The sequence below is a fragment of the Sebastes fasciatus genome, chromosome 15 (assembly GCF_043250625.1).
Source record: "Sebastes fasciatus isolate fSebFas1 chromosome 15, fSebFas1.pri, whole genome shotgun sequence".
NCBI classification, from domain to species: domain Eukaryota; kingdom Metazoa; phylum Chordata; class Actinopteri; order Perciformes; family Sebastidae; genus Sebastes; species Sebastes fasciatus.
The window spans coordinates 10,205,427-10,231,790 of NC_133809.1; the positions used below are offsets into that span (position 1 = coordinate 10,205,427).

A 26,364-nucleotide genomic window follows, 5' to 3' on the forward strand; every position below is an offset into this window, starting at 1 on the left:
TGTCAATCTGGAGTTGTTGTGAACCTGCACGGCCAGCAGATGGCACCTTTGCTGCATTTAAAAAAAGAAAAATAACATGATCTGATCCATGACCCCACAAGACCACAGCGTCACAGCTGACCCATCTGGATTAACAGACTGAAGTACACGATCATGAAAAGAGCTAAGAGTTAGCCAGAGTTGTTGTGAACCTGGACAGCCAGCAGAGAGCAGCCTGCATCTATTTAGGACCTTTGGGAAACTTTGCAAAGACAGAAACAGCAGAGAGATGAGGAACAGAGAGTCTAAAGTTTCTACATGTTCTTAGTCAGTCCACAGGGAGACGTAGCCTCGACTTACTCCACCTCATCACTCCCTTTCAGTTTCACAAGAACAGGTGTGGGTTTGCCTTTTTTAATGTATTTTTGCATTTTTTTACTGCATCACTGCTCCTCACAGTTTAAGTTCTCATGTCACAGAGAGTCTGAACTGTTTTCATGCACTCACACTGAAAACTGCATCAGGATGATGTTGTCAATAACTCTGATTGTCGTGTTGGGTTTTCTGAGTCAGGGTGAGAGATTCTGAAAATGTATCTGACATTGTGGCTTTAATTGATGTCTAATTTATTATCATCTAAACTGCTGATTCTCAAGGTTTATATTTCATTTCTCATTTCAGAGACTTCTGCAAACAAATTTCTGACTCAGGCTGACAAATCCAAGTCTGTTAGTGTTGGAGGGACCGTGAGCATCAGCGCCACAGGGAGTTCAGATATTGGTAGTACTCTCCACTGGTACCTTCAGAAACCTGGACAGGCTCCCAAACTCCTTATATACTCTACATCAAATCTCTTCTCAGGGACTGCGTCTCGATTCAGTGGCAGTAGCTCTGGTTCTGACTACACTTTAACCATCACAGGTGTTCAGACTGACGATGCTGGAGATTACTACTGTCTGGGCGACCATGGTGGAGGAGTGTTCACACAGTGATTTAGAGCCGTACAAAAACCTCCTTCAGTTTGGCCGAAGTGAAACCGGCCTGCTGCAGGTGCAGAGGGTTGGTGAAGAGACTGTGATGAGGAGAACTGGTCCAGTGAACACAACACAAGAGTCATCAAGCAGAACCACAATGAATCTAAATAAGACTGGAATAAACTCACAGACGCTCTTCCATACACAGTTTAAACTTATAATCTTGTCATTCAGTTTCTTTATGAGTAAACTGGGGAGGTTAAACTCTTGTTGGACTATAGCCACTGATATCAAAACATGTTGAAAAGTGTTTCTACCAACAGCTGCACAAAACAATATAATATAACAGAAAATTCCAATTTACCATTTTTCTTTTTAAAAATCCAAAATATTTCATTTTCTAAACAGAGCCTTTCCTTTCAAAATATCACAAAGTATCAAAAAAATACAACCACTAACAAAGTACTATTTATGTAAACCTGATATACTAAAAGGTATAGTATATGATGTTTTATACTGAGATGACCAAGACTATATTTTTCATAATAAATATATAATAAAGGAAATACAAAGACAGTGACTAATCCACAGTTTTATTTAATGATGGTTTAATGTTCATGCCACATTTCTGATGAATGAACAGTTCATGTTGGAGTGAAACTAAACTAAAATTCAGTTTATTTTGAAAAGTATTGAACATAACATGCAGAAGATCCATATAAGAAGCAGCATGCATACTGAATTGAAAATGATTGTATAAAGAAGATTAATTATTTTACTTTTCTTTACTTTTCTACACCAGACAGAGAAACGATCACAGTCTCCTTGTAACAAAGTATTTTTTTTCTAAGTTTCATATCAGTTGCTACATGGTTAAATGAACATGATGCTTTTTAATAATAATAACTTATAAACTCATATTAATCAGAACTGAAATATGTTATTTATCTCCAGTAAACCCTGTCAGTAGATTAAAGGCAGACAAACAGACATATCATACCAACCACAGTGGACACAAACTCATCCTTAAATCCTCAACTGCACTTCTAATATAAATATGTTTCTTCTATTATCCATTCAGATGATAGATGGTGTAAATCCAAGCAGTATTCCTCCTGATTTAGTGTCCCACGTTGCCTTCAGTGTGTTGAGAGCAGAGAAATGATTTCCATAGAGAGGAGGCTTTGCATCGTCAGCTGATCCTCCAGTGAACTGAGAAGGTTTATAGTCCTGTGAGTTCAACACTGCAGGACTCAGATGTGTCAGTCAACACAGCAGAAAGCACAACCAGCATGACTCTCATCACCATCCTCATCTGGACGCTGGCCTGCTGCTGTTTTACAGGTTCATTCACTCAGCAACATTTCAGACATGATGTGCTGCCTTTTCTCTCATTTATTTCTGCTGATCAATGAATGATTTGTTTTTGTCTGCAGGATGCAGCGGTCAGGTGACTGTGACTCAGCCTCCAGTAGTGACATCTACTCCAGGATCCACCGTCTCTCTCACCTGTAAGACCAACCGAGCTGTTTACAGCCACAGTATTTATGGTGATTGTATGTTCTGGTATCAACAGAAATCTGGACAGCCTCCAAAGCTTCTAATAAGATATGCAAGCACACGTGAATCAGGAACAGCAGCTCGGTTTAGTGGCAGTGGAAGCAGCTCTGACTTCACTTTGACCATCAGTGGAGTTCTGACTGAAGACGCAGCAGTTTATTACTGTCAGAGTTTCCACAGCGGACCAGTGTTCACACAGTGATTTGTAGTCGTACAAAAACCTCCCTCAGTCCGACTGCAGAGACACTGAGCTGTTACAGCAGGAACCGACTGCAGCTGCTGAAGAGGAAGAGACTCTGACACAGACCACTGAACACAGAGCTGACAGGAACCTCACCAAGCACACACTACACATTCACACTAATAACTTCATTAAAGAGATTATTAAAATATCTAATAACACATCATGTTCTGTTCACATTTACTCTCAGCTAAAGAGACAAATGTTGCCTGATCACATATTTGAGTTATGATTTCATCCTCCCTAAAAATCAAGTTCACATTATTCTCCAAATTTTGTTTTATCAAAAAAGATGTATTATTTACTTTTCTTTACTATAATGTAATATCACTCTCTATACTAATTTAAAAAGGAGAAATATTAATATTTACATGATGAATCCAAAGCAAGTGTACTATTTGTATACTTATTTAAAACTTGAGAGAGGGACTATACTTTCAGTTAAATTTTTATGTACTTATCAGAGATATACTTACAGCGGGTAAAATAAGTATTGAACACGTCACCATTTTCCTCAGTAAATATATTTCCAAAGGTGCTACTGACATGAAATGTTCACCAGATGTTGGTAACAACCCAAGTAATCTATACATACAAAGAAACCAAAAGAAATAAGTTTAGAAATTAAGTTATGTGTAATAATGTGAAATGACACAGGGAAAAGTATTGAACACATGAAGAAAGGGAGGTGCCACAACCAGGTGCTCCTTGCAAGATTTCTGACAGAGGAGTGAAAAGAATTATCAGAAGAGTTGTCCAAGAGCCAAGGACCACTTGTGGAGACCTTCAGAAAGACCTGGAATTAGCAGGTACAATTGTTTCAAAGAAATCAATAAGTAATGCACTCAACCGCCATGGCCTGTATGCACGCTCACCACGCAAGACTCCATTGCTGAAGAAAAAGCAAGTTGAAGCTCGTTTAAAGTTTGCTGCACAACATTTGGACAAGCCTGTGAAATACTGGGAGAATATAGTCTGGTCAGATGAGGGCAAAGTTTAACTCTTTGGATGCCATAATACACACCATGTTTGGAGGACAAATGGCACTGCACATCACCCTAAAAACACCACACCAACAGTGAAGTTTGGAGGTGGGAACATCATGGTGTGGGGCTGCTTTTCAGCATACGGTACTGGCAAACTTCACATAATTGAAGGCAGGATGAATGGAAAAATGTACCGGGACATTCTTGATAAAAATCTGCTGCCATCTACCAGGATGATGAAGATGAAACGAGGGTGGACATTTCATTAAGACAATGATCCCAAACACACAGCCAAGGAAACTCTCAATTGGTTTCAGAGAAAGAAAATAAAGCTGCTAGAATGGCCCAGCCAATCACCTGACTTGAATCCAATTGAAAATCTATGCAAAGAACTGAAGATCAGAGTTCATAGAAGAGGCCCACCAAACCTTCAAGATTTGAAGACTGTTTGTGTGAAAGAATGGGCCAAAATCACACCTGAGCAATGCATACGACTAGTTTCTCCATACAGGAGGCGTCTTGAAGCTGTCATTACCAACAAATTCTTTTGTACAAAGTATTAAATAAATATCAGTAAGCATGTTCAATACTTTTTCCCTGTGTCATTTCACACTACTACACATACCTTTATTTCTGAACTTATTTGTTTTGGTTTCTTTGTATGTATAGATTACTTGGGTTGTTACCAACATCTGGTGAAAATTTCATGTCAGTAGCACCTTTGGTAATAAATTTACTGAGAAAAATGGTGACGTGTTCAATACTTATTTTACCCGCTGTAAGTATAGTCTACTTGGATTATGCTTTTACTTTATCTTTTGATCGAGATATATTTAGGAAAAGTATAATTAAGTATTCTTGCCTTATAGGCCTAGAGAAAGTTAAACATGGATTGTAGTCGTACTAACTTTCTGATAGAGTAGCCTATTAAAGTGTGTGAGAGTTTGTTACAGAATGTTTTGATATGAATTTACTTCAGTTCATCAAGAATTTTCTACATTTTTGGATTCTTCGCTCACCTTGATGACATTTGAGAAAATTTCATTAATTTTTTTTTTTCATCACAAAACATCAGGACAAATAGCAAAAGGAGCAAGTCTCTTTATGTAATATATAAATAATTGGCTGTAAGTTAAAGTATACAAAGTGTACTTTCATAAACTAAAAAATGGACTACAAGTATATAACTATTAAACTAACAGTGTACCTATTCACTTTACTTAACTTCATAAAATAAACTCTAAGTATACTACTTTGTCGTGAGGGTTTTCATTTTCCACAGAGAGGAGAATCAGTTGAAGTTATAAAACCAGTTAATTTCTTTCTACTCTTCATAAAATAAAAGAGCAAACACTTGATGAAGTTATGTATCAGTGAAATCTTTATTAGCAACAACATCAGTGATCAACATGACAGTTATTAAGCTCACTCACATGAAGCTGCTGAGCGACACACATTCCTCTCTAAGTTGTTGTTGTCCAACACTTTACAGCAGTGTTGTTCTCTGTCACACAAAGCTTCAGTTTCCTCTACAAGCATTCAAACTGCTATTGATCAGAGCTGCTCCCCCCCACACAGAGCTCCTGTCCTGGGCTTCAGCCGGCCCCTCTAGCCCTTACACTGGCTCCTGTGGAGGGACTGGGTCTGGCTGTGGTCCTGATGGAGGACCCTGCAGGAGTACAGCTCTCCTTCCATCCAGCGCTCCTGGCTCAGGCTCAGGGTGCTGCTGCTGCTGTAGCGGCCGCTCTTCTCCTCCTCTGAGCTGCTCAGGACCCCCTCCGTCACCTCCGTACCGTCCACCTGCCAGCTCACCACGGCTCCCTGAGGAGAGTAGCCGGTCAGCAGGCAGGCCAGCGTGGCCGAGCCCCCAGAGAGCTGCTCAGAGGAGGGGGGAAGCAGAGAGACTGAGGGCCTGACCATGGTGCCAGCTGGAGGGGAGAGCAGAGACACACAAGGAGCAGATGAACTTCCACTGTAGGACAGACAGCTGGACATGAGACAGTTATGATACCTGACAGAGGTTAACACTACTGTGGATCAGCTGTGTGCATGATACTGTGATCAGACAGAGGAGAGGAGCTGACACATGGCAGGAAATGAGGAGTTAACATATAAAACACAATAGTAGAACTTTGTTTTTTATTTAAAGTAATGAATCTTCTACTGTGGAACTCTTCATAAATATCTAATAATTAATATGCAACATGATTTATCTGTGATTTTAAATGGGAACATTGTATTAATGATCATTAAATTAAATCTTTGTAATGTGTGACAGTAAATGATTCATTGCTGCGATGCAAATGTAACATCTGTATTCAGTTATAGACTTTATCATCTGTCTGTTTCACTTCCTTTTCTCCACTTTAAACTAACGAACTGTGAAGTCAAACTACAGCGATAATAAATGAACATATGAACTCTTGAATTTGTTTTAACGGCATTTGCAACAGTTTTTATACATAACAATTGTTTAAATGTTACAATAAAACATAAAACATAAATAACTTGAAATTAAATTTTGCTGTTATTTTCTGAACATTAAAATGTTCCTGCAGAACAAATTTACAACCAAACTTTACTAAACAAATATCTGATTGGAAAAAAGCGAAAATTATTCTGCATATATTTCACCATAACATCTTCTTTAATACTAAAATAATATTAATATTAATATTTTCCTAAACTTCAATACCAGCCAAGTTAAATAGACAGCAAAAAATAATATCCACATGTAAATTATCAAAAGATAATTTCTTGTTTCATCAAATTCTGATGCAAAAGTTAGTATTAAAAGAATATTTCATGTTGTATAAATTATAAATCTCTGGTACTTACAGTTAATGATGAGTTTGGTTCCTCCACCAAAAGTCCACCACAGTGATACAAACTCATTAAGTGGCCGTACAAAAACCTCCTGCACTGTGAACAAGCATCTATCCACTGAAAATACTCTCTGCTTTCTCAATTAACACATAAACAATTATACTTTATTGAATCTACAAACATTAAATTAATGATATCAATTGAAATTATTATATAAATGAAGATTATTTCTTTAATTTTGCTTTACTTTTCTACACCAGACAGAGAAACGATCACAGTCTCCTTGTAACAAAGTCATTTTTAAACAGTTTTATATCAGTTGCTACATGGTTAAATGAACATGATGCTTTTTAATAATAATAACTTATAAACTCATATTAATCAGATCTGAAATATGTTATTTATCTCCAGTAAACCCTGTAAGTAGATTAAAGGCAGACAAACAGACATATCATACCAACCACAGTGGACACAAACTCATCCTTAAATCCTCAACTGCACTTTTAATATAAATATGTTTCTTCTATTATCCATTCAGATGATAGATGGTGTAAATCCAAGCAGTATTCCTCCTGATTTAGTGTCCCACGTTGCCTTCAGTGTGTTGAGAGCAGAGAAATGATTTCCATAGAGAGGAGGCTTTGCATCGTCAGCTGATCCTCCAGTGAACTGAGAAGGTTTATAGTCCTGTGAGTTCAACACTGCAGGACTCAGATGTGTCAGTCAACACAGCAGAAAGCACAACCAGCATGACTCTCATCACCATCCTCATCTGGACGCTGGCCTGCTGCTGTTTTACAGGTTCATTCACTCAGCAACATTTCAGACATGATGTGCTGCCTTTTCTCTCATTTATTTCTGCTGATAAATGAATGATTTGTTTTTGTCTGCAGGATGCAGCGGTCAGGTGACTGTGACTCAGCCTCCAGTAGTGACATCTACTCCAGGATCCACCGTCTCTCTCACCTGTAAGATCAACCCTGCTGTTCCAACTTGTAGTAGTAATGCTGATTGTATGTTCTGGTATCAACAGAAATCTGGAGAGAGTCCAAAGCTCCTAATAACATATGCGAGCACACGTGAATCAGGAACAGCAGCTCGGTTTAGTGGCAGTGGAAGCAGCTCTGACTTCACTTTGACCATCAGTGGAGTTCTGACTGAAGACGCAGCAGTTTATTACTGTCAGAGTTTTCATGTCATAAACAGTGCTTATGTGTTCACACAGTGATTTAGAGCCGTACAAAAACCTCCTTCAGTTTGACTGAAGTGAAACCGGCCTGCTGCAGGTGCAGAGGGTTGATGAAGAGACTGTGATGAGGAGAACTGGTCCAGTGAACACAACACAAGAGTCATCAAGCAGAACCACAATGAATCTAAATAAAACTGGAACAAACTCACAGACGCTCTTCCATCTACAGTTTAAAATTATAATCCTGTCATTCAGTCTCTTTATGAGTAAACTGGGGAGGTTAAACTCTTGTTGGACTATAGCCACTGATATCAAAACATGTTGAAAAGTGTTTCTACCAACAGCTGCACAAAACAATCTAATATAACAGAAAATTTAAATTTACCATTCTTCATTTTAAAAATCCAAAATATTTCATTTTCTAAACAGAGCCTTTCCTTTCAAAATATCACAAAGTAGTAAAAAAATACAACCGCTAACAAAGAACATGATGTACTAAAAGGTATAGTATATGATGTTTGATACTGAGATGACCAAGAAGGTATTATTCATAATAAATATATATTAAAGGAAATACAAAGACAGTGACTAATCCACAGTTTTATTTAATGATGGTTTAATGTTCATGCCACATTTTTGATGAATGAACAGTTCATGTTGGAGTGAAACTAAACTAAAATTCTGTTTATTTTGAAAAGTATTGAACATAACATGCAGTAGATCCATATAAGAAAGCAGCATGCACACTGAATTGAAAATTATTGTATAAAGAAGATTATTTACTTAATTTTGCTTTACTTTTCTACACCAGACAGAGAAACGATCACAGTCTCCTTGTTACAAAGTCATTTTTTCACAGTTTTATATCAGTTGCTACATGGTTAAATGAACATGATGCTTTTTAATGAACTTCTAATATAAATATGTTTCTTCTATTATCCATTCAGATGATAGATGGTGTAAATCCAAGCAGTATTCCTCCTGATTTAGTGTCCCACGTTGCCTTCAGTGTGTTGAGAGCAGAGAAATGATTTCCATAGAGAGGAGGCTTTGCATCGTCAGCTGATCCTCCAGTGAACTGAGAAGGTTTATAGTCCTGTGAGTTCAACACTGCAGGACTCAGATGTGTCAGTCAACACAGCAGAAAGCACAACCAGCATGACTCTCATCACCATCCTCATCTGGACGCTGGCCTGCTGCTGTTTTACAGGTTCATTCACTCAGCAACATTTCAGACATGATGTGCTGCCTTTTCTCTCATTTATTTCTGCTGATAAATGAATGATTTGTTTTTGTCTGCAGGATGCAGCGGTCAGGTGACTGTGACTCAGCCTCCAGTAGAGACATCTACTCCAGGATCCACCGTCTCTCTCACCTGTAAGACCAGCCGAGCTGTTTACAGCCACAGTAGTTATGGTGATTATATGTTCTGGTATCAACAGAAATCTGGACAGCCTCCAAAGCTCATAATAAAACTTGTGAGCACACGTGAATCAGGAACAGCAGCTCGGTTTAGTGGCAGTGGAAGCAGCTCTGACTTCACTTTGACCATCAGTGGAGTTCAGACTGAAGACGCAGCAGTTTATTACTGTCAGAGTTACCACAGCAGTTATGTGTTCACACAGTGATTTGTAGTCGTACAAAAACCTCCCTCAGTCCGACTGCAGAGACACTGAGCTGTTACTGCAGGAACCGACTGCAGCTGCTGAAGAGGAAGAGACTCTGACACAGACCACTGAACACAGAGCTGACAGGAACCTCACCAAGCACACACTACACATTAACACTAATAACTTCATTAAAAAGATCATTAAAATATCTAATAACACATCATGTTCTGTTCACATTTACTCTCAGCTAAAGAGACAAATGTTGCCTGATCACATATTTGAGTCATGATTTATTCTTACCTAAAAGTAAAGTTATTGTTATTCTCCAAGTTTTGTTTTAATAACAAAAGATGTATTATTTACTTTTCTTTACTATAATGTAATATCACTCTCTATACCAATTTAAAAAATAGAAATATTGATATTTACATGATGAATATTTAAGCCAGTGTGCTATTAGTATACTGTACTTATTGAAAACTTGAGAGAGAGAGAGAGAGAGAGAGAGAGAGTATACTTTCAGTTTACTTTTTATGTACTTTTCAAAGATCTACTTAAGTATACTTAACTTATACAGACATTACAGAAAAGTAATGTATACTTGGATTATACTTGTTCTTAATCTTTTGATTGAGATATACTTAAAAAAAGTATAATTAACTAGTCTTGCCTTATAGGCCTACAGAAAGGTATACTTGTCTTGTAGTTGAACTAATTTTTTGATAGAGTAGCCTATTAAAGTGTGTGAGAGTTTGTAAACTAATGTTTTGATATGAATTAACTTCAATTCATCAAGAATTTCTTCGTTCAACGTGGAGACGCCTGTAATGTCATGTTGTACATTTTACACTTCAAAAAAACTTAAATTGATTTCTAATTAAGGTGAATGTTCCAAGGTAGCTACAAATTTTAAGTTAAAGCATGCAGATGATCAAGTAAAAAGCCTTAACAAGGCAGGTTTACTGTATAATAGTCATAGATAATAGCCGATGTAACATGATCAGCTCCTCTATCACATGCAGAGTCAGTTGAACAGTCTGCAGAGTAAAACACTGCAGATCATGTAAAGTCATAACAAAACACCTGGACTTACCTGTTCTCTGTTACTTCCTTGTTGATCGATGATGGAGATTCGAAGTTCGTCAATTTGAAATTGATGCGAAAGGATGAATGATAGTTTTTGTTGTTTGGACCAATGAAACCACACACACATTCATCACACACACACACCTGAGTGACGTATACCTGGTTCCACTGGGACTGTTGATGTTTTCCTTCTGTCAACCCTCAGAGGTCTGTTTCTCTTATTGTGAAAAGCCTGTCTTGAATGAGCCTAACAAACTGAACCAGGATCAGTCTGTTTCATAAAGACACTCAGAGCTGATCAGAGCCTGAATTCATCAAAACGTCTCAGAGGAGGAAATCAGTCTGAACCAGACAAAAGCTTTCAGAGTGACACATGTTTGTTCCCTCTTTTAGGATGAAGAGTGAAAGGATTTTATCAACTTTCCTAACAGGAAGTGACTCATATCTCAGCTGAAATGTATCTGAGCTGCAGAGGAGTTTAACCTGTCAGCAGCTGCTGGTGGAGATCACACGGATGTTTTGGGAACGCTTGATGACATTAAACTTATTCAAAGATCTTTTGGGGAAAACCCCCTGTCCTTTTCAGTACGACCATCTCATCGAATGAGGAAAAACTCCCCCCAAAACAACCCCTTTAACAGGGAAAAAATATGGAAGAAACATAGGGAAGAGCAACAGAGGAGGGATCCCTCTTCCAGGACAGACAGATGTGCAATTTTAGTCCCTTTAAGGGATAGTTACCACTTCTTCAATCAATCTTTAAACCATGCAAATAATCCATTTAAAACCCCTTAACAAGAAAGAGGACTGATTGAAAAAATAAAAGCCAGAAGACGGAGGGTTTTAAAAAAACTAAATTGAGGAGATAACCAATAAGAGAATATTGGATCGTGTTTTCTCAACTGTAAGAGCCTGTATGATCTGACCTCTGACCCTGACCTGAAGTACATGATCAAGAAAAGAGCAAAGGACTGAATACAAAATCAATCTCATGTCAATCTGGAGTTGTTGTGAACCTGCACAGCCAGCAGATGGCACCATTGCTGCACTTTTCTTTTTTTTACACATGATCTGACCCCTGACCCCACAAGACCACAGTGTCACAGCTGAAGCATCTGGATTAACAGACTGAAGTACACGATCATGATAAGAGCTAAGAGTTAGCCAGAGTTGTTGTGAACCTGGACAGCCAGCAGAGAGCAGCCTGCATCTGTTTATGACCTTTGGGAAACTTTGCAAAGACAGAAACAGCAGAGAGATGAGGAACAGAGAGTCTAAAGTTTCTACATGTTCTTAGTCAGTCCACAGGGAGACGTAGCCTCGACTTACTCCACCTCATCTCTCCCTTTCAGTTTCACAAGAACAGCTTTGTGTTTGCCTTTTTAAATGTATTTTTGCATGATTTTACTGCATCACTACTCCTCACAGTTTAAGTTCTCGTATCACAGAGAGTCTGAACTGTTTTCATGCACTCACACTGAAAACTGCATCAGGATGATGTTGTCAATAACTCTGATTGTCGTGTTGGGTTTTCTGAGTCAGGGTGAGAGATTCTGAAAATGTATCTGACATTGTAGCTTTAATTAATGTCTAATTTATTATCATCTAAACTGTTGATTCTCAAGGTTTATATTTCATTTCTCATTTCAGAGATTTCTGCAAATTAATTTCTGACTCAGGCTGACAAATCCAAGTCTGTTAGTGTTGGAGGGACCGTGAGCATCAGCGCCACAGGGAGTTCAGATATTGGTGCTGATCTCAGTTGGTACCTTCAGAAACCTGGACAGGCTCCCAAACTCCTTATATACAGAGTATCAACTCTCTTCTCAGGGACTGCGTCTCGATTCAGAGGCAGTAGATCTGGTTCTCACTACACTTTAACCATCACAGGTGTTCAGACTGACGATGCTGGAGATTACTACTGTCTGGGCTACCATGGTAGCTATGGATTCACACAGTGATTTAGAGCCGTACAAAAACCTCCTTCAGTTTGACTGAAGTGAAACCGGCCTGCTGCAGGTGCAGAGGGTTGGTGAAGAGACTGTGATGAGGAGAACTGATCCAGTGAACACAACACAAGAGTCATCAAGCAGAACCACAATGAATCTAAATAAAACTGGAACAAACTCACAGACACTCTTCCATATACAGTTTAAACTTATATTATTGTCTCTTTATGAGTAAACTGGGGAGGATAAACTCTTGTTGGACTTTAGCCACTGGTATCAAAACATGTTGAAAAGTGTTTCTACCAACAACTGCACAAAACAATCTAATATAACAAGAGTTGAAACAGAAACAAGATTATGTAGTTTAAAAAAATACAACCATCTCCTGTACTATCAGGTGTAGTATATCAGGTTTGATTATGAGATAATCAATTAGGTATTTTTCACAATGAATATGTTATAAAAAACAAACATTAAATTAATGGTATTAATTGAAATTATTGTATAAATTAAGATTATTTCTTTAATTTTGCTTTACTTTTCTACACCAGACAGAAAAACAATCACAGTCTCCTTGTAACAAAGTCATTTTTTCACAGTTTTATATCAGTTGCTACATGGTTAAATGAACATGATGCTTTTTAATAATAATAACTTATAAACTTATATTAATCAGAACTGAAATATGTTATTTATCTCCAGTAAACCCTGTCAGTAGATTAAAGGCAGACAAACAGACATATCATACCAACCACAGTGGACACAAACTCATCCTTAAATCCTCAACTGCACTTCTAATATAAATATGTTTCTTCTATTATCCATTCAGATGATAGATGGTGTAAATCCAAGCAGTCTTCCTCCTGATTTAGTGTCCCACGTTGCCTTCAGTGTGTTGAGAGCAGAGAAATGATTTCCATAGAGAGGAGGCTTTGCATCGTCAGCTGATCCTCCAGTGAACTGAGAAGGTTTATAGTCCTGTGAGTTCAACACTGCAGGACTCAGATGTGTCAGTCAACACAGCAGAAAGCACAACCAGCATGACTCTCATCACCATCCTCATCTGGACGCTGGCCTGCTGCTGTTTTACAGGTTCATTCACTCAGCAACATTTCAGACATGATGTGCTGCCTTTTCTCTCATTTATTTCTGCTGATAAATGAATGATTTGTTTTTGTCTGCAGGATGCAGCGGTCAGGTGACTGTGACTCAGCCTCCAGTAGTGACATCTACTCCAGGATCCACCGTCTCTCTCACCTGTAAGACCAGCCAAGCTGTTTACAGCCACAGTAGTTATGGTCATTTTATGTCCTGGTATCAACAGAAATCTGGACAGCCTCCAAAACTCCTAATAAAACTTGCGAGCACACGTGAATCAGGAACAGCAGCTCGGTTTAGTGGCAGTGGAAGCAGCTCTGACTTCACTTTGACCATCAGTGGAGTTCAGACTGAAGACGCAGCAGTTTATTACTGTCAGAGTTACCATGAAATAAACAGTGCTGCTGTGTTCACACAGTGATTTGTAGTCGTACAAAAACCTCCCTCAGTCCGACTGCAGAGACACTGAGCTGTTACAGCAGGAACCGACTGCAGCTGCTGAAGAGGAAGAGACTCTGACACAGACCACTGAACACAGAGCTGACAGGAACCTCACCAAGCACACACTACACATTCACACTAATAACTTCATTAAAAAGATTATTAAAATATCTAATGACACATCATGTTCTGTTCACATTTACTCTCAGCTAAAGAGACAAATGTTGCCTGATCACATATTTTAGTCATGATTTCTTCCTCCCAAAAAATCAAGTTCTTGTTATTCTCCAAGTTTTGTTTTATAAAAAAAAGATGTATTATTTACTTATTTTTACTATAATGTAATATCACTCTCTATACCAATTTACAAATGAGAAATATTGATATTTAATGATGAATCTTTAAGCAAGTGTGCTATTAGTATACTTTATTTATTTAAGACTTGAGAGAGAGAGTGTGTATACTTTCATTTGACTTTTTATGTACTTATCAGAGATATACTTAAGTATAGTATACTTGGAATATACATGTACTTAATTTTTTGATTGAGATATACTTAGAAAAAGTATAATTAAGTATTCTTGCCTTATAGGCCTACAGAAAAGAATACTTGGCTTGTAGTTGTATTAACTTTTTGATAGAGTAGCCTTTTCAAAGTGTGTCAGAGTTTGTAAAAGAATGTTTTGATATGAATTTACTTCAATTCATCAAGAATTTCTTCGTTCACCGTGGAGATGCGTGTAATGTTATGTTGTACATTTTACACTTCAAAAAAACTTAAATTAATTCCTTATTAAGATGAACATTTTAAGGGATTGTTATCCCTTCCTATGTACAAATTTTAAGTGAAAGCATGCAGATGATCAAGTAAAAAGCCTTAACAAGGCAGATTTACTGTATAATAACCATAGATAATAGCCGATGTAACAGGATCAGCTTCTCTATCACATGCAGAGTCAGTTGAACAGTCTGCAGAGTAAAACACTGCAGATAATGTAAAGTCATAACAAAACACATGGACTTGTTCTCTGTTACTTCCGTGTTGATCGATGATGGAGCTTCGAACTTCGGCAATTTGAAATTGATTTGAAAGGATGAATGATAGTTTTTGTTGTTTGTACCAATGAAACCACACACACATTCATCACACACACACACACACACCTGAGTGACGTATACCTGGTCCCACTGGGACTGTTGATGTTTTCCTTCTGTCAACCCTCAGAGGACTGTTTCTCTTATTGTGAAAAGCCTGTCTTGAATGAGCCTAACAAACTGAACCAGGATCAGTCTGTTTCATAAAGACACAGAGCCTGAATTCATCAAAACGTCTCAGAAGAGGAAATCAGTCTGAACCGGACAAAAGCTCTCAGAGTGACACATGTTTGTTCCCTCTTTTAGGATGAAGAGTGAAAGGATTTTATCAACTTTCCTAACAGGAGGTGACTCATATCTCAGCTGAAATGTATCAGAGCTGCAGAGGAGTTTAACCTGTCAGCAGCTGCTGGTGGAGCTCACACGGATGTTTTGGGAACGCTTGATGACATTAAACGTATTCAAAGATCTTTTGGGGAAAAAAAGCTGAATAATATTATTTTGTCATCCATTAACACAACTTTGGGGTGAAGCCCTGAATTTGATTGTGTAGGGATTTGGCTGTAACAGGTTTTGGTTATTAGAAAATTAATTAACAAATAATAATATAATTATTAATATTAATAAAGATTATCAATAAACATTAATAATAAACGGGGCACCACCCTGGAATCAGGGCAAATGACCAAAACGTTAATATAGTCTCATTGTATATGCTAAACTATCAATTTGGAACTTTGATTAATAATTAAATTAATAACTATAACCAAAATAGATAGTAAAGGTTGAAGTATATTGAAGTTCTTGACATAGCAGAGGTTGGCATTATTCACTCTTGTGCAACATTAAAGAGACCAGCATGTATATTCCACAAACATTTATTTACAAGATAATGAAGGTTTAAAACACAATATTAATCTAACTAAATAACTAAACTAAACAAACCAAACACAGTGTGTACGCATGTGTGTGTGTGTGTGTGTGTGTGTGTGTGTGTGTGTGTGTGTGTGTGTGTGTGTGTGTGTTTATGTGTGTGTGTGTGTGTGTGTGTGTGTGTGTGTGTGAGAGAGAGAGAGAGAGAGAGAGAGAGAGAGAGAGGGAGAGAGACAAGATGGCGTGATGTGGGGGTTAAGATTATCTGAAGCTGTATGTTTGTGATTAACTAATTCACAGTTTATGTATGTGATCTTAATGTGTGTTAGATATGCAGTGGGTTAGAAAAGATGGTTAGTTTGCATGCAAGACCTTGTCTATGTGAACCATAAACTAAACACATCAGATGTGGCGAAGCCAGTTACCCAAATATCAAATACAGATAAATCACCAGTCAAACTCAATGAATAACATTAAACCAAATCAATACAAGTACTTTCTAGAAATAAAAGTTGAACAGTCTTGCTCAGCCATGTGCGATTGCTAATTCTAAGGTAAGCCCACTACGTTACCAATCCATGGAAGAAAAGGGTTTGTAATTCCATGTGTTGAAGTAGTGGTTCCAAGTCAAAGATGTCGTCTTTGCTATGCTCCAATCAAGTTGTTGCTTGAAGTTAGTTGGTCAAAGGCAGGCTCTCGCGTCGTCTGCCTTTTGGTTTCCTTGTGTTCCTATGGATGGCTGTTTCCTAACAGGCCATAGATTAGAAGCAGTACTACTTCCGGTCTGGAGAGCAGCAGCTCACCTCTCGCAGGTCAGGAGAGATGAGGAGAATGAGCAGAAAGAGGAGGAACAAAGAGATTCCTCTGGTTTTGTCCTGGGTGAATTTCACACCTATGTGTGAAATGCTACAGTAGCCAATAGCGACTGAGCTTAATCCACAGCCAATGGCTGCATAATCAAGGATCCTGAGAAGCACAGTTCATTGTCTTTTTCACCAGAAATGGCAGGTCCCTACAATTGAAACATTTAAGTCAAGTCAAGTCAATTTTATTTGCATAACCCAATATCACAAATCACAACTTTGCCTTTACAATCTGAACAGGTTACGACACTCCTTGTCCTTTTAAGTACGACCATCTCATTGAATGAGGAAAAACTCCCCCCAAAACAACCCCTTTAACAGGGAAAAAATATGGACGAAACCTCAGGAAGAGCAACAGAGGAGAGATCCCTCTTCCAGGACAGACAGATGTGCAATTTAAGTCCCTTTAAGGGATAGTTACCACTTCTTCAAACAATCTTTAAACCATGCAGATAATCCATTAAAACCCCTTAACAGTTTTTATGCACCAAATATTTGGAACAAGCTCCCAGAAAACTGCAGGACCGCTACAACTCTAAGTTCTTTTAAAACAAAGCTTAAAACGTTCCTGTTTGCTGCTGCCTTTAATTAAACCAGATAATGATCTTATACTGCATTAGAGCTTTTACTCTTTTGTGTTTTATTCTTTTTTAACTTCAATCCTAGCTTTTATTTTTAGCTTATTTTTATTTTCTAATCTTTAATGTTTTAATGTTTTTATGTTTTTATAACTGTTTTAATTATGTCTTAATGTTCTTTTGCACTTTGTCGCAATGTTTTTGAATGTTTATGTAAAGCACTTTGAATTGCTCTGTTGCTGAAATGTGCTCTACAAATAAAGCTGCCTTGCCTTAACAGGAAAGACGACTGGTTCAAAATAAAAGCCAGAAGACGGAGAGTTTTAAAAAAATTCAATGTAGGAGATAACCAAGAAGAGAATATTAGACCGTGTTTTCTCAACTGTAAGAGCCTGTATGATCTGACCTCTGACCCTGACCTGAAGTACATGATCAAAGAAAAGAGCTAAGGACTGAATACAAAATCAATCTCATGTCAATCTGGAGTTGTTGTGAACCTGCACAGCCAGCAGAGAGCAGCCTGCATCTATTTATAACCTTTGGGAAACTTTGCAAAGACAGAAACAGCAGAGAGATGAGGAACAGAGAGTCTAAAGTTTCTACATGTTCTTAGTCAGTCCACAGGGAGACGGAGCCTCGACTTACTCCACCTCATCTCTCCCTTTCAGTTTCACAAGAACAGGTGTGTGTTTGCCTTTTTAAATGTATTTTTGCATGATTTTACTGCATCACTACTCCTCACAGTTTAAGTTCTCGTATCACAGAGAGTCTGAACTGTTTTCATGCACTCACACTGAAAACTGCATCAGGATGATGTTGTCAATAACTCTGATTGTCGTGTTGGGTTTTCTGAGTCAGGGTGAGAGATTCTGAAAATGTATCTGACATTGTAGCTTTAATTAATGTCTAATTTATTATCATCTAAACTGTTGATTCTCAAGGTTTATATTTCATTTCTCATTTCAGAGATTTCTGCAAATGAATTTCTGACTCAGGCTGACAAATCCAAGTCTGTTAGTGTTGGAGGGACCGTGAGCATCAGCGCCACAGGGAGTTCAGATATTGGTGCTGATCTCAGTTGGTACCTTCAGAAACCTGGACAGGCTCCCAAACTCCTTATATACAAAGCATCAACTCTCTTCTCAGGGACTGCGTCTCGATTCAGTGGCAGTAGCTCTGGTTCTCACTACACTTTAACCATCACAGGTGTTCAGACTGACGATGCTGGAGATTACTACTGTCTGGGCTACCATGGTAGCTATGGATTCACACAGTGATTTAGAGCCGTACAAAAACCTCCTTCAGTTTGACTGAAGTGAAACCGGCCTGCTGCAGGTGCAGAGGGTTGGTGAAGAGACTGTGATGAGGAGAACTGATCCAGTGAACACAACACAAGAGTCATCAAGCAGAACCACAATGAATCTAAATAAAACTGGAACAAACTCACAGACACTCTTCATATACAGTTTAAACTTATATTATTGTCTCTTTATGAGTAAACTGGGGAGGATAAACTCTTGTTGGACTTTAGCCACTGGTATCAAAACATGTTGAAAAGTGTTTCTACCAACAACTGCACAAAACAATCTAATATAACAAGAGTTGAAACAGAAACAAGATTATGTAGTTTAAAAAAATACAACCATCTCCTGTACTATCAGGTGTAGTATATCAGGTTTGATTATGAGATAATCAATTAGGTATTTTTCACAATGAATATGTTATAAAAAACAAACATTAAATTAATGGTATTAATTGAAATTATTGTATAAATTAAGATTATTTCTTTAATTTTGCTTTACTTTTCTACACCAGACAGAAAAACGATCACAGTCTCCTTGTAACAAAGTCATTTTTTCACAGTTTTATATCAGTTGCTACATGGTTAAATGAACATGATGCTTTTTAATAATAATAACTTATAAACTCATATTAATCAGAACTGAAATATGTTATTTATCTCCAGTAAACCCTGTCAGTAGATTAAAGGCAGACAAACAGACATATCATACCAACCACAGTGGACACAAACTCATCCTTAAATCCTCAACTGCACTTCTAATATAAATATGTTTCTTCTATTATCCATTCAGATGATAGATGGTGTAAATCCAAGCAGTATTCCTTCTGATTTAGTGTCCCACGTTGCCTTCAGTGTGTTGAGAGCAGAGAAATGATTTCCATAGAGAGGAGGCTTTGCATCGTCAGCTGATCCTCCAGTGAACTGAGAAGGTTTATAGTCCTGTGAGTTCAACACTGCAGGACTCAGATGTGTCAGTCAACACAGCAGAAAGCACAACCAGCATGACTCTCATCACCATCCTCATCTGGACGCTGGCCTGCTGCTGTTTTACAGGTTCATTCACTCAGCAACATTTCAGACATGATGTGCTGCCTTTTCTCTCATTTATTTCTGCTGATAAATGAATGATTTGTTTTTGTCTGCAGGATGCAGCGGTCAGGTGACTGTGACTCAGCCTCCAGTAGTGACATCTACTCCAGGATCCACCGTCTCTCTCACCTGTAAGACCAGCCAAGCTGTTTACAGCCACAGTAGTTATGGTCATTTTATGTCCTGGTATCAACAGAAATCTGGACAGCCTCCAAAGCTCCTAATAAAACTTGCGAGCACACGTGAATCAGGAACAGCAGCTCGGTTTAGTGGCAGTGGAAGCAGCTCTGACTTCACTTTGACCATCAGTGGAGTTCAGACTGAAGACGCAGCAGTTTATTACTGTCAGAGTGCCCTTATCATAAACAGTGCTTGGGTGTTCACACAGTGATTTATAGTCATACAAAAACCTCCCTCAGTCCGACTGCAGAGACACTGAGCTGTTACAGCAGGAACCGACTGCAGCTGCTGAAGAGGAAGAGACTCTGACACAGACCACTGAACACAGAGCTGACAGGAACCTCACCAAGCACACACTACACATTCACACTAATAACTTCATTAAAAACATTATTAAAAAATCTAATAACACATCATGTTCTGTTCACATTTACTCTCAGCTAAAGAGACAAATGTTGCCTGATCACATATTTGAGTCATGATTTCTTCATCCCTAAAAATCAAGTTCACATTATTCTCCACGTTTTGTTTTATAAAAAAAAAAGATGTATTATTTATTTTTCTTTACTATAATGTAATATCACTCTCTATACCAATTTAAAAAGGAGAAATATTGATAGTTAATGATGAATTTTTAAGCAAGTGTGCTATTAGCATACTGTACTTATTTTAAACTTGAGAGAGAGAGAATGGATACTTTAAGTTTACTTTTTATGTACTTATCAGAGATATACTTATGTATAGTATACTTGGATTATACATGTACTTATTTTTTTGATTGAGATATACTTAAGAAAAGTATAATTAAGTATTCTTGCCTTATAGGCCTACAGAAAAGAATACTTGGCTTGTAGTTGTACTAACCTTTTGATAGAGTAGCCTATTAAAGTGTGTGAGAATTTGTAAAAGAATGTTTTGATATGAATTTACTTCAATTCATCAAGAATTTCTTCGTTCAACGTGGAGATGTGTGTAATGTTATGTTGTACATTTTACACTTCAAAAAAACTTAAATTGATTTCTAATTAAGGTGAACGTTCCAAGGTAGCTACAAATTTTAAGTGAAAGCTTGCAGATGATCAAGTAAAAAGCCTTAACAAGGCAGGTTTACTGTATAATAACCATAGATAATAGCCGATGTAACAGGATCAGCTCCTCTATCACATGCAGAGTCAGTTGAACAGTCTGCAGAGTAAAACACTGCAGATCATGTAAAGTCATAACAAAACACATGGACTTGTTCTCTGTTACTTCCTTGTTGATCGATGATGGAGATTCGAACTTCGTCAATTTGAAATTGATGCGAAAGGATGAATAATAGTTTTTGTTGTTTAGACCAATGAAACCACACACACATTCATCACACACACACCTGAGTGACGTATACCTGGTCCCACTGGGACTGTTGATGTTTTCCTTCTGTCAACCCTCAGAGGACTGTTTCTCTTATTGTGAAAAGCCTGTCTTGAATGAGCCTAACAAACTGAACCAGGATCAGTCTGTTTCATAAAGACACTCAGAGCTGATCAGAGCCTGAATTCATCAAAACGTGTCAGAGGAGGAAATCAGTCTGAACCGGACAAAAGCTTTCAGAGTGACACATGTTTGTTCCCTCTTTTAGGATGAAGAGTGAAAGGATTTTATCAACTTTCCTAACAGGAAGTGACTCATATCTCAGCTGAAATGTATCAGAGCTGCAGAGGAGTTTAACCTGTCAGCAGCTGCTGGTGGAGATCACACGGATGTTTTGGGAACGCTTGATGACATTAAACTTATTCAAAGATCTTTTGGGGAAAACCCCCTGTCCTTTTCAGTACGACCATCTCATCGAATGAGGAAAAACTCCCCCCAAAACAACCCCTTTAACAGGGAAAAAATATGGAAGAAACATAGGGAAGAGCAACAGAGGAGGATCCCTCTTCCAGGACAGACAGATGTGCAATTTTAGTCCCTTTAAGGGATAGTTACCACTTCTTCAATCAATCTTTAAACCATGCAAATAATCCATTTAAAACCCCTTAACAAGAAAGAGGACTGATTGAAAAAATAAAAGCCAGAAGACGGAGGGTTTTAAAAAAACTAAATTGAGGAGATAACCAATAAGAGAATATTGGATCGTGTTTTCTCAACTGTAAGAGCCTGTATGATCTGACCTCTGACCCTGACCTGAAGTACATGATCAAGAAAAGAGCAAAGGACTGAATACAAAATCAATCTCATGTCAATCTGGAGTTGTTGTGAACCTGCACAGCCAGCAGAGGGCACCATTGCTGCACTTTTCTTTTTTTTTTACACATGATCTGACCCCTGACCCCACAAGACCACAGTGTCACAGCTGAAGCATCTGGATTAACAGACTGAAGTACACGATCATGATAAGAGCTAAGAGTTAGCCAGAGTTGTTGTGAACCTGGACAGCCAGCAGAGAGCAGCCTGCATCTGTTTATGACCTTTGGGAAACTTTGCAAAGACAGAAACAGCAGAGAGATGAGGAACAGAGAGTCTAAAGTTTCTACATGTTCTTAGTCAGTCCACAGGGAGACGTAGCCTCGACTTACTCCACCTCATCTCTCCCTTTCAGTTTCACAAGAACAGCTTTGTGTTTGCCTTTTTAAATGTATTTTTGCATGATTTTACTGCATCACTGCTCCTCACAGTTTAAGTTCTCGTATCACAGAGAGTCTGAACTGTTTTCATGCACTCACACTGAAAACTGCATCAGGATGATGTTGTCAATAACTCTGATTGTCGTGTTGGGTTTTCTGAGTCAGGGTGAGAGATTCTGAAAATGTATCTGACATTGTAGCTTTAATTAATGTCTAATTTATTATCATCTAAACTGTTGATTCTCAAGGTTTATATTTCATTTCTCATTTCAGAGATTTCTGCAAATGAATTTCTGACTCAGGCTGACAAATCCAAGTCTGTTAGTGTTGGAGGGACCGTGAGCATCAGCGCCACAGGGAGTTCAGATATTGGTGCTGATCTCAGTTGGTACCTTCAGAAACCTGGACAGGCTCCCAAACTCCTTATATACAGAGTATCAACTCTCTTCTCAGGGACTGCGTCTCGATTCAGAGGCAGTAGATCTGGTTCTCACTACACTTTAACCATCACAGGTGTTCAGACTGACGATGCTGGAGATTACTACTGTCTGGGCTACCATGGTAGCTATGGATTCACACAGTGATTTAGAGCCGTACAAAAACCTCCTTCAGTTTGACTGAAGTGAAACCGGCCTGCTGCAGGTGCAGAGGGTTGGTGAAGAGACTGTGATGAGGAGAACTGATCCAGTGAACACAACACAAGAGTCATCAAGCAGAACCACAATGAATCTAAATAAAACTGGAACAAACTCACAGACACTCTTCCATATACAGTTTAAACTTATATTATTGTCTCTTTATGAGTAAACTGGGGAGGATAAACTCTTGTTGGACTTTAGCCACTGGTATCAAAACATGTTGAAAAGTGTTTCTACCAACAACTGCACAAAACAATCTAATATAACAAGAGTTGAAACAGAAACAAGATTATGTAGTTTAAAAAAATACAACCATCTCCTGTACTATCAGGTGTAGTATATCAGGTTTGATTATGAGATAATCAATTAGGTATTTTTCACAATGAATATGTTATAAAAAACAAACATTAAATTAATGGTATTAATTGAAATTATTGTATAAATTAAGATTATTTCTTTAATTTTGCTTTACTTTTCTACACCAGACAGAAAAACAATCACAGTCTCCTTGTAACAAAGTCATTTTTTCACAGTTTTATATCAGTTGCTACATGGTTAAATGAACATGATGCTTTTTAATAATAATAACTTATAAACTTATATTAATCAGAACTGAAATATGTTATTTATCTCCAGTAAACCCTGTCAGTAGATTAAAGGCAGACAAACAGACATATCATACCAACCACAGTGGACACAAACTCATCCTTAAATCCTCAACTGCACTTCTAATATAAATATGTTTCTTCTATTATCCATTCAGATGATAGATGGTGTAAATCCAAGCAGTCTTCCTCCTGATTTAGTGTCCCACATTGCCTTCAGTGTGTTGAGAGCAGAGAAATGATTTCCATAGAGAGGAGGCTTTGCATCGTCAGCTGATCCTCCAGTGAACTGAGAAGGTTTATAGTCCTGTGAGTTCAACACTGCAGGACTCAGATGTGTCAGTCAACACAGCAGAAAGCACAACCAGCATGACTCTCATCACCATCCTCATCTGGACGCTGGCCTGCTGCTGTTTTACAGGTTCATTCACTCAGCAACATTTCAGACATGATGTGCTGCCTTTTCTCTCATTTATTTCTGCTGATAAATGAATGATTTGTTTTTGTCTGCAGGATGCAGCGGTCAGGTGACTGTGACTCAGCCTCCAGTAGTGACATCTACTCCAGGATCCACCGTCTCTCTCACCTGTAAGACCAGCCAAGCTGTTTACAGCCACAGTAGTTATGGTCATTTTATGTCCTGGTATCAACAGAAATCTGGACAGCCTCCAAAACTCCTAATAAAACTTGCGAGCACACGTGAATCAGGAACAGCAGCTCGGTTTAGTGGCAGTGGAAGCAGCTCTGACTTCACTTTGACCATCAGTGGAGTTCAGACTGAAGACGCAGCAGTTTATTACTGTCAGAGTTACCATGAAATAAACAGTGCTGCTGTGTTCACACAGTGATTTGTAGTCGTACAAAAACCTCCCTCAGTCCGACTGCAGAGACACTGAGCTGTTACAGCAGGAACCGACTGCAGCTGCTGAAGAGGAAGAGACTCTGACACAGACCACTGAACACAGAGCTGACAGGAACCTCACCAAGCACACACTACACATTCACACTAATAACTTCATTAAAAACATTATTAAAATATCGAATAACTCATCATGTTCTGTTCACATTTACTCTCAGCTAAAGAGACAAATGTTGCCTGATCACATATTTGACTCATGATTTCTTCCTCCCAAAAAATCAAGTTCTTGTTATTCTCCAAGTTTTGTTTTATAAAAAAAAGATGTATTATTTACTTATTTTTACTATAATGTAATATCACTCTCTATACCAATTTACAAATGAGAAATATTGATATTTAATGATGAATCTTTAAGCAAGTGTGCTATTAGTATACTTTATTTATTTAAGACTTGAGAGAGAGAGTGTGTATACTTTCATTTGACTTTTTATGTACTTATCAGAGATATACTTAAGTATAGTATACTTGGAATATACATGTACTTAATTTTTTGATTGAGATATACTTAGAAAAAGTATAATTAAGTATTCTTGCCTTATAGGCCTACAGAAAAGAATACTTGGCTTGTAGTTGTATTAACTTTTTGATAGAGTAGCCTTTTCAAAGTGTGTCAGAGTTTGTAAAAGAATGTTTTGATATGAATTTACTTCAATTCATCAAGAATTTCTTCGTTCACCGTGGAGATGCGTGTAATGTTATGTTGTACATTTTACACTTCAAAAAAACTTAAATTAATTCCTTATTAAGATGAACATTTTAAGGGATTGTTATCCCTTCCTATGTACAAATTTTAAGTGAAAGCATGCAGATGATCAAGTAAAAAGCCTTAACAAGGCAGATTTACTGTATAATAACCATAGATAATAGCCGATGTAACAGGATCAGCTTCTCTATCACATGCAGAGTCAGTTGAACAGTCTGCAGAGTAAAACACTGCAGATAATGTAAAGTCATAACAAAACACATGGACTTGTTCTCTGTTACTTCCGTGTTGATCGATGATGGAGCTTCGAACTTCGGCAATTTGAAATTGATTTGAAAGGATGAATGATAGTTTTTGTTGTTTGTACCAATGAAACCACACACACATTCATCACACACACACACACACACCTGAGTGACGTATACCTGGTCCCACTGGGACTGTTGATGTTTTCCTTCTGTCAACCCTCAGAGGACTGTTTCTCTTATTGTGAAAAGCCTGTCTTGAATGAGCCTAACAAACTGAACCAGGATCAGTCTGTTTCATAAAGACACAGAGCCTGAATTCATCAAAACGTCTCAGAAGAGGAAATCAGTCTGAACCAGACAAAAGCTTTCAGAGTGACACATGTTTGTTCCCTCTTTTAGGATGAAGAGTGAAAGGATTTTATCAACTTTCCTAACAGGAGGTGACTCATATCTCAGCTGAAATGTATCAGAGCTGCAGAGGAGTTTAACCTGTCAGCAGCTGCTGGTGGAGCTCACACGGATGTTTTGGGAACGCTTGATGACATTAAACGTATTCAAAGATCTTTTGGGGAAAAAAAGCTGAATAATATTATTTTGTCATCCATTAACACAACTTTGGGGTGAAGCCCTGAATTTGATTGTGTAGGGATTTGGCTGTAACAGGTTTTGGTTATTAGAAAATTAATTAACAAATAATAATATAATTATTAATATTAATAAAGATT

At 37.9% G+C, this 26,364-nt stretch overlaps 1 protein-coding gene and 2 gene segments (V, D, J or C); 2 read left to right on the plus strand and 1 right to left on the minus strand.

Moving 5' to 3' along the window:
- Positions 1-226: 226 nt before the first annotated feature.
- The window catches only part of LOC141783884 (immunoglobulin kappa light chain-like), a 203,016-nt gene continuing 176,878 nt past the window's right edge, over positions 227-26,364 (plus strand). Inside the window, exons 1-2 of the mRNA XM_074661495.1 lie at positions 227-376; positions 661-958. Coding sequence (XP_074517596.1) covers positions 298-376; positions 661-958 — 377 coding nt within the window. The 5' untranslated portion in view covers positions 227-297. The remainder of the gene's footprint in view (positions 377-660; positions 959-26,364) is intronic.
- LOC141783891 (Ig lambda-1 chain C region-like) lies at positions 5,099-6,742 on the minus strand. The segment is given in 2 exon segments: positions 5,099-5,668; positions 6,579-6,742. A coding segment is annotated over 1 exon segment (312 nt).
- LOC141783883 (Ig kappa chain V-III region MOPC 63-like) overlaps positions 7,140-26,364 on the plus strand; it is a 172,987-nt gene continuing 153,762 nt past the window's right edge. Inside the window, 2 exon segments of the V gene segment in view lie at positions 7,140-7,367; positions 7,460-7,784. Of these exon segments, the coding sequence occupies positions 7,316-7,367; positions 7,460-7,784 (377 nt within the window).